Raw genomic sequence first — 10,007 nt, 5'->3', positions numbered from 1 at the left:
TACTTAAAGAAAATACACGAGCCTACAAATCTCTCATTTAATTGGATTAAATATGTGGAAAAATGTTTGTTAGTTGACAAGGTGCTAATCTGTTGGGGTGTCCAAATGTATATTTGCAGAGGAAGACAGCATTTTTCTCCAAGAACAGTGCATCTGCTACATCTCCAGTAGGGTAATTAAAATGTTGTGCCAGAGTAAGTGATATATCTGAATGAATTCGGAGCAGTTTTTCTGACAGCTGTGTGCTTTATCAAGGTTTTGTCACATAAATTGGCATGGCTGCACACTAAATAGATTTTACAGTGTTTTAAGCTGTTTACGTCTTACTCTATTGTTTAAACGGGGCTTTGGTCAAATGTGAAATGGATTTTGGAATTTAAGTTTCGCTTACACCACTGAAACTTGGCCGAGGTTGGAAGTTCAGTGAACAGTCCTGTCGATGGTTGTCCATGCTCCCAAACACTTCGATGCAGCTGTAAGAAAATGCCAGGTTAACCTTATTACAGCGCCATGCTGCACAAAGAAGAGAAATAAGTCTATAAATCTTGCGTAGTTTCCTGCATATTGTACCCAACACTCAGAAATAGATGTCTTTATAAGTGCAGCTCTGTAGCTTACACAGAAACACAACCTTTTCATTTGTCACAAAATGCTTGATGGCAGTAAATTACAATAACAATTTTGAGGGAAAAGTACACAGCTGCAAACTTTATTCATTCAAGCGATTTCCATAGTTTTAACATTTTTTTTAGTTTTAACTCGATTTAGTAATACATCGACTTTTATTGGCAAGTAACTCAAAACGGACATTTCTTAATTGCATGTATTTCAAAAGTCTGCCCGTAGCTGAAAACATGCTATTTTCCCCGTGACAGTTTCTTTTTATGTCGTTTTGTACATTTGTGGAAAAATACAGTTCCATTCTAATGAAAATGGATAGTTTGCGAAAAGGGGACACACGTGACTATCGGCTCTTATTTTGAAATGCAGTGGGCGTGTTCAGAGGCGATTGACAATACCGGTTTTTTTTCTAACTCAAAGTTTGTCTAAAGCCGGAGTCAGGCTTCATGTAGGGGTGCTAAATCAGTAGGAGTGCGCTAAGCGCTTCGGTCGCTGAGGAAATGAAGAGGAGGCTACAGAAGAAATATCTCATATTAATTATAGTGTACTCCGTATTGCTCCTGTTCATTCCTTATGTGTTGGAATACAGAAATAGAAGAGCTCAGGTCCGGAATGAACTGCCACTATCAAAATGCCCCGATTTGGAAACCACAATGGAGTTATGGAATATTGGAGATAAATCCAGCAACGAATCTGAGACGGTGGAAAATTTTATCAATAGGAGCCAAACGAAAACACACATTTATCTTCATGCAACTTGGAGAACAGGCTCATCTTTTTTAGGGGAGTTATTTAACCAGCATCCTGATGTGTTTTATTTGTATGAACCCATGTGGAATATGTGGCAGACCCTGTACCCGGGTGATGCAGGGAGTCTCCAAGGAGCGGTGAGGGACATGATGAACTCCCTCTACCGCTGCGATTTCTCCGTTTTAAAACTCTACACGGGCAACAAAAACCTCACTACCTCATTTATCTTCGGATGGAAGACGAACAAGGTGATCTGCTCCGAGCCTCTGTGCAGTGCTCACAGGAGAGACGACGTTGGGCTGATAAACGGAGAGGTCTGCGGCAAGTGCCAACCTAAAGACATCAGGGAATTAGAGAGAGAGTGCAAGAAGTATCCCGTTGTTGTCATAAAAGACGTGCGGGTCCTGGATCTTGGTGTCCTGGTTCCTTTGATTAGGGACCCCGGGCTGAACCTCCAGGTGATTCAGCTGTTCAGAGACCCCCGGGCGGTCCACAATTCCAGATTGAAATCTAAACAGGCACTGGTGAAAGAAAGCATTCAAGTGCTGAGAAGCAGGAAACAGACGGAAAAATACAGGCGCCTTCTCATACCCAACAGGTCCACGCGAGTGGAGAATTATGTATCTACCGCTATGGAGGTGATATGCGATAACTGGCTCAACGACATATTGCACATCATGAACGCACCCCAATGGGTAAGAAGGAACTACCTTCACCTGCGCTACGAGGACCTTGTGTTACACCCAGTGCGGGAACTGAAGAGGCTGTACAGTTTCTCCAATCTGACCTCTTCGCCAGCCATTGAAAAGTTCGTGATAAACATGACCCATGGCGAGGGTTACTCTTCGGACAGGCCCTTTCTTATTTCGTCAAGGGATGCCAAGGAAGCCATTTACGCTTGGAGAGAGAGGTTAAGCGTTGAACAGGTCGCTCAAGTCGAGAAATATTGCGGCGAGGTCATGCGTAAGCTGGGGTATCAGAAAACAAACGTGGACAAAACATAGAGGCGAACGAAAATGTGAACAAAGGTACAGTATTAATATGTCGTTTCGCCAATAAATACACAATGAATACATTGTGTTAGAACATCCAGACGTTGCTATTGTGTTACCAGTGATAGCTGCCCTGTCTTTAACTGTAATTTGATCTAATATTCATTTAATAGTATCGGCTTAATTGTAAGTTATAAATTCAGAAGTTATTTGCAAGAATTAAGAATTGTAAATCACAATTTAAAGAATAAAAAATCTCTCAACTACTCATCCAAAATAATAATCTGTTTGAACTGAGTAGGAACACAATCCAATGATTTTATTACAGCAAAAAGAAATGCTAAATATTTCTGGTTCCCCTTTCAGCTTTGGAAGTTGGAAGTTTTAGACTTCTTGGTAGGGTTGGATAGTTTGATCATATCATATTTTGACCATATTAATATCATGAGGGAAATAATCTAGCTATACTGATGACACAAATTGAAACCATCTTTTAATACATGATGCTATTGTATTTTTTTCTATGCATTCTTAAAATTATATCTGATTACTTGAGATTTTTCTCTGGGCAGCTGTGTCCTAACCATGACACGGCCTTCATAGAATAAATTGTCAGTCTGCAAGGTAAAATCAAACACCTGTCTCACCCTTATAATTACTCACCACAGTAATGCTTGGTTTTCATAAGGAACAGATTTGTTCCCTGTTTAATTTTCTTTTTCTATACAGCACTGGGTTTCTAACAACACCCCATTAGCAGTGTTTACAATGTCAGTGTCCCAAATCTGATGGGAAAAATAAAGAGAGCTGCTTCTAATGTCATATGAATCCACAATTCCCATCTCCATACTAAACACAAGTGGCCATTGACTCAGCTGACCCTTAAAAAAATATTCCCTTCATATTTTCATGATTTTTTAAAAATTCCCATCTACATCCGGACATTACAACAATATTTACAAATTTAGCTGGAAGTTATTGGGTTGGTTCTATTAGTATCTTTCAGTGTGTTCTTTGTAGCATTAATGAGCTTGTGTGATGTGCTTTTGTTCATTCACACATGATGTTGTAGCCCTAGTACAAAACCCTTAAGGCAATTACTATGTTGTGTAGATGTTTTCACAAAACATCACACATGGATGTTTTGTACAAGTTATTTTACAAAATTCAAACTTCCCCGAAAGGTTCACTGAATGTTAACATTTTATTTTGTGAGAGAACATTCATTGGAGCTAAACACAACATCTCTGCATTAAGTTACACATTTTTGTTATTTCTACAATAGTTCTAAAATTAAGGTTGGTCTTTTTTATTTTTTTTATTTTAATTGATCAGCAAGTTATGTGTAACAGGTAAGAGAGCTAGGATCTAGGTAGTATTGCACCTGACTGGAAGTCATGAGTAATACAAAATGAAAAACCAACCAGCCTTATCAAGCTTAAAATAAACGACAGATGGCAGACTGCTTGTTTTTACACTAAGTGTCTGAAATTCCAAAAATGAAAATATTTTCTGCTGTTCAGACTTTAAAAAGCCTTTACACAGACCTACTAAAAACATATTCACCAGAATACTATTGAACAACTGCATCTTGGATAATGAGATGGTGGATCTGTAATGGAGTTTTTAAAAATTTAAGCCAAATTCTCATTTTGGATTGTTGCACACTTGGATGTTTGTACCAAAATTAATTTTCAGATTTTACATTCACTGATCATCATATGTACATTCTAGGTTTCTAATCTAATAGCTGTTGCTGCAGTCAGAAACATGGGATGTAGGTGCACTTTGATCCAGATCATCTAATTTCCTTTTACAAGTGTAGAAAAAAAAGACTTGACTCTCACTTCCGCAATATAATAGAACACTGTGGTATTTTTTTTTCTGTCTGAAATACAAAACCCTTATCAGAATGCAACTGTCATTTCCCTTTATGTCTGTATCTTTGGCTGTGATTACTATTTGAGGCCTTAAAACTTAACTCAGCTTACTGACTGCAGCAGAGACTGTTCTGTTTAATACATTCAGTTTACAGCAGGTAAATATCTTGTCAACAAAAGAGGACTTGTGATGTACAATAGTGTTGCAAGGTGTATTTCAAGATCAATTAGGATTGTATAATGCATTATATTTTATAACGAAACATACTGTATGACAAGGACATAAATATTATCTAGAAAAAACATTGCAACTCCAAAGAAGATCTCAGTACAAAACATTTAGCTTTGCTCTCAAAGTTAATGTAAAATCCTTATAATATTATAATTTTTATGTGAGAGCCCTACAGTTGTTCTTTGTTTGAACTAAGCTTTCTTTTGTGAACCTATAGACTCTAATGAAGTTGACACTTCCCCAATATTTTGTGCTGAACAAAATTGGAAATGTATCTAGCTCCTATGAAAATTATCAAAGCCTGTGGTTTTCAGTTACTCCAGGAATATACAATGTCAATACTGTAGATCAGCCAAAATCCTGATTGACATTCTGTGTGGTGACACTTACTCTAGGATTTTTTGGAGTTTCACATTTTTAAATTCAGCCTTCTTTTCTGCATGCCATCAACCTGTTCTGTACAGGTAGATCTTTTTGCACAGAATGATATATTATTAAAATAGCCAAGAACACCACTCTTCAGTGAAGATGCATTAATTCAGTTCAGTTCCTTTCCAAATGCCTTTTTTCATCCCCAGGAGGCCAACAAGTAAGGGGAACAACATACAACACATGACAAAAAAGAAATATTGCTAAGAAAAAAAAGTATATACATTAATGAAAACAGCAAACAGTATTAAAGTACATGCACTTTAGTTGAGATGGCTCTGTCCAGCAGACATGTTGATAAGACTTCTTTACAGTTATTGTATGCCAGCCTGATGGCATCTGTTACAAAGCCAAATTTCCTTTTTTATTTGTAGTTCATTGCGGACAGCAAAAACATCTTCCTGAAAGCCATAGTTCCATAGTTGATGAAGGCTATAAGATGGGTCTTCAGTGATGAATTAATCGGGCATTGAAAAATAAATAACTTATCTACGAGTGTATTTTTATTCTGATGTAATAAGAGGATCTTAGGTTGCCTGGAAACTGATATATTTTTAGTTTGGGATTACGCTTTTATTTCTCACCAGCACTAATTCATTCATTCAACAATTAAGAAATGTTTCAGTTACAAAATGTGTTGACCAGATTTGTTAGCAAGTGTTTTTTTTAGGGTTTTTGTGATGTAAGGGAATAGAGTATCATCTAGCACTTATCATCTTAAATTCCTGTTCCTGTGAAGATTAACATGCCCTCAGAAAGGTGTCGTGATGGTTTTGTAGTTGAGTCCTGTCGCTTTTTTTGTGGTTAATTTTATTTTGTCCGCAAAGTTCAGTAGCTGATGAAAAGGCCTGACCAATTCAAAGTGACAGACAATGCAAATAACAAGCTCTTCCATTAACACGAACACCCCTAACTACCAATATCTCTGGCTCTGCTGACGTCCCTGTCTGAACTCAGTTAATTCACTGGAATTTTTTCCCACTCCTCACAAGGATAAATCCATGTTCAACCAACTTTGAGAAGATAACTGTTGAGAGAGAAGCATAGTGAACCATCTGTATCGATTGGTGAATATTATGTTTTCAAATGATGGGTCCCAGTATGTTAAAACACACCAACTGCAGCACCTGGTTCAAATGATAAGGTCAGGATTTAAAATGGACAGTCGTCCATTACAATGGTCTGGGTCTTTTCTTAGCAATAAATTCAGTGTCAATACACAAGCTATCTTTTGAAAAGAAAATGCATTGTAGGTCACCTGAACACGCTTATCTTTTCTGAATTATGAAAATACCTTTCAGAGAAGAATTCTGAGTAGTCTTGTGTCCCATGGATAGTTGGAATAATTGTGTCAGTCATGTGTGAAGATTGGACCAGAGATGTAAAGTTCAGGGTTCATACTTTTAGCTACAGCTGATTTGAATTCAATCACGCACCAAAAAAACAGCAGTTATCTGCCCAGAAATCATACAGTGATTTTTTGTTTGTTTCTTGGTAAGACGGTAATATTCATACACACAAAAGCTGGAGTCTGCAGTGACTCATTTATGAAGACTACACTACTGAGCTATGAAACAATGGTTTTGGTCATTGAAAAGCAGAGAGCTCAGCCTGTCACAGGCCTAAACAAGAATTCCCTTTGAATCACAGGATGGGTTGCCAGGCCATTTCTGACCTTGAATCTTGCAAACTGTGTAGGCCTATTGTGCTTATTGGAAACTCTTAGCAAAGAAATAATCCTCCTTTCAACTGCTATTAGAATGGAGGTTAAATATTGTGCAAAGCCATTATCTAGTGTTGTGAGTATTTTTAAATCGGGAGTTAATCTTGACTGAATCTCCTTATTTTTTTTTATTTTGATAATCCCACCAGTTATAGTACTTATGTGTTCTGTTAGTCAGTGACCATATCAGACTCTTCCACACTGTTCACACCCAGGGAAAAATAGCATGGTGCACAGGTATCTTAAAAATAAAATGTATTATTCATGACGAGCACAAGCAGTAACTACATCTGCCTTTTGTTTTGCAGGAGCCTGATGCACACAACAGGAGAGCACGCTAGCTTCAGTGTGTCACTACTGACATGTGAGCCCAGAGGAACAATGTAAAGATGACTACAGTAGCAGGGCATTTTCTCTTCAGAGTGCTGTGGCACCTTCCTGACAAGGACATGAGTCTCATTAAATAACTAGAACATACATGCAGTAATGTAGACAGAGAGACAACGCCTTCAGCTCCACATGTACTGCGTATGTTTAACGAGGGAGTTCAGACAGCAATACCAGAAGGCTGCCTACAGTTTGTGCTGACATGCAAGTTTAATCTGTTCTAATCCACTCTCAATCCTGCGCTGGCACTGCTCAAGGGAAGGGCAAGATTATCTGGGATACAGCATCTGACATCCCCTGAAGCTAAACTATAGAAGATTCTCCCTTTCTGTCTTTCATTAACATTTCTGATTAAGAACTGCTTTTCGCACTGAGAGATACTGAGGTATGATAGTCACACACATGTGGAAATAGTGGTATACACACTGCACTTTAGTACAGTGGAAAACATGCATGCTGTAGCATTTTGATAACAGACTGTTCATTAACAAATGGCATTACTTCTAAATATTTGAGCATGCAGTTTACCCAGACGTTTATTTTGTGTAATGGCTAGTGAATTAATGAAGCCCTGCTACATTTGGATCTGAGCAAGGTGTCACAGTTCAGCAGTTTGAGTAACAAACAAGGTGTGGAGATGTTAATTAGTTACAAAGCAGTGCTCTTCCTCTCCTCCTGGGATCCAGGGAGTATTTTATACAGCTCCCCAGGAATTTAGCAGGATCTTAACAGTTGCATCTAAAGATTAAAGATCTCAGCCATTGTGGAACAAGTCTTTTTCTGTCCATATACAGAAAAGTCAGAAAGGCCCTCAAAAACATAATCCTGGAACATGGAGTTTCACCTTGATATTACCTCACCACGTTTGGATATACTATAATATATATATTATAGTTTTCCTATTTTTCTTGTCTTGAAAATATTCTAGGAGAGATTTCAAGACTATAAGAATTGAAAACTGACATGCATCATACCAAAAGCACCATAGAATGTTTTCTTTCATTAATCACACGCTCCCTCAGACCTAGACAATCCATACCACATTTTTAGTTCATTACTTTTTCAAGACAAGCATTAAAAAAGGACTTAATTGGAGCCTAAGCAAACACCTTTATTCCTTTTGCGGTATATAAAAAGTCAGAATATCTGCAGAAGAGAAATCGGAGAGTCACAAACATCAATCTTGACAAGAACTCTAGAAAATCCTGGTTTACAGAGAGCATCGTAGATTTATAATGGGTACAGTTTGTCCTTGAAAACAGTGAATTTCTGAAAGCTGTAGATAAACGAGACTGGTGGAAAAATTAAAATGAGACTATTAGCCCATGCAGATTTATCTCAGTTCTAAATGTATGGTTTCAGTAACTGGCAAAAATAGAAAAGTGAACAAGTATAAAATGAGAATGCAGACAACCAACCGTTTTATAAACAATTTCTCAAGTCCGCATATCTAAGAGCCAAATATGGCACCACAGCCAGCACCCCCTTCATGCTCGTATAAAAGCTTTTCCATCTTATACATTATACAAGTATTATCTGTCTAATGTATTATCTTATGCAAGTATTGAATCACTTGCTGAAACCATGTCATCATGTGAAAGTCAACGTGTCTAACTTCAAAACTCCCACTGCGGTATTTTGAAATTTCACTCATGTCTCCATTCTCCTTTGTGCAATACTTTGTGACTACTCCTTCTGTTGCCTGTCTTTGTAAAAACAAACCTCTGGCCTCTCAATGTCCTGTGATTTGTCAAGAGGGTCACAAGGACCACAAAGAAACCAGAAATGTTTTTTAGTTTTTGTTTTCTTGGGGAAATAAAAGGCAACTTACTGCCATAGGGAGAACCAAAGAAGAGGGTTCTGGGGCAGGTCTTCAGTGTTTTCAGTGATTGATGCGTTTGTCTGTTCATTTGTCAGACACAGGAATTCCTGTCCAGACTAGCACTGTCTTTCCCTTTTATAGTTCTGTATCTGCACACAACTTTGTACAAGTATTTTTAAAAAGCACCAAAGTGTTAAATGCAGAATGTACCATATTCCTGAGTTACACACAACCCAGATGGATGCAACAGTGTCTCTGACAAAAAGGCTTTCAGTTCCCACCTAACTATGTGTTAGCCTGAGTTTTTTTTAATTACCATTGCAACACAATTAATGAAAAAGAAGATTGCTGCATTGGACTCAAAAGAATGGATGTTGCTGAGGAGCAATGGGGCTTACATAGCCCCCTCTTTTATTTATTAAACTGATTAAATAGAAAATGCTGATTTGTGTTTGCTTTAATTCAGGGTATGCAAGACTCCCCGTCTGTGTCAGATGACAGCAGTCCCCTCCATGCCCAGAACAGACAGGGAGAACAATCTAATGAACGAGACTATACTAATTTTACCATACCTGTGTGTTGAAACATTAAGGGTGTACATTTGTGTGTATTCAGGCACTGTGATTGGATATTACCTATTACTTTACTCCAAAGAGTAAAACAGCTATAGTAGTACACGAGCGTGTGTAGATTTATTTTTAGTTGGTGTTATGTTCTCCTCAAGGGCTCAGAAAAACATGTAGCAAGCAATCTGTAGCGGAGAGAAAGCTGTGCAGAGAAGGCAATAAATTAATCTGAGGGATCAATCAGCTTAAAACCTGCCACTGCTCCTGCTTATTGAATGAGTGCCTCATTAAGACACATTTACATGAGGGGAGACAGATAGGAGTGCAATTAAACAGACATGGAACCCAGTAAATACCTCATGTGAACGTCCCACACGGACCACCTCAACCATATACAGTATCTCAACCATGGTGGTTTCTAGCTTGAACAAGAAAAGGAAAAACAAGCAAAACAAGGTTTGTTGAAGCCTCAGCTCTCCAGACAATATTAAGCCATGAATTGGCAGGGATATATGCAATATATGTGACACGAAGACTAAATAATAGAAGACAAATCCACTTTTTGGTACAGTGATATTTCCCAGGCTTGGCTGAATTCTGTGTAT

At 37.9% G+C, this 10,007-nt stretch overlaps 1 protein-coding gene across 1 annotated transcript; it reads left to right on the top strand.

The window, feature by feature from the left end:
- The first annotated feature begins 1,034 nt into the window (after positions 1-1,034).
- On the top strand, positions 1,035-9,275 carry chst7 (carbohydrate (N-acetylglucosamine 6-O) sulfotransferase 7). Its single transcript, XM_006639136.3, has 2 exons — positions 1,035-2,399; positions 6,936-9,275. Exon 1 carries the CDS (start codon positions 1,122-1,124, stop codon positions 2,373-2,375), a length of 1,254 nt encoding a protein of 417 aa, XP_006639199.2. The 5' UTR covers positions 1,035-1,121; the 3' UTR covers positions 2,376-2,399; positions 6,936-9,275.
- Positions 9,276-10,007: the final 732 nt, after the last annotated feature.

This window comes from Lepisosteus oculatus, chromosome 15, assembly GCF_040954835.1.
Source record: "Lepisosteus oculatus isolate fLepOcu1 chromosome 15, fLepOcu1.hap2, whole genome shotgun sequence".
Lineage (NCBI taxonomy): Eukaryota > Metazoa > Chordata > Actinopteri > Semionotiformes > Lepisosteidae > Lepisosteus > Lepisosteus oculatus.
This window is presented reverse-complemented; position numbering and strand designations above follow the sequence as displayed.

Bases quoted from the DNA above. Each gene is read 5' to 3' on its own strand.
- chst7 (XM_006639136.3), top strand. From the start codon at position 1,122: ATGAAGAGGAGGCTACAGAAGAAATATCTCATATTAATTATAGTGTAC.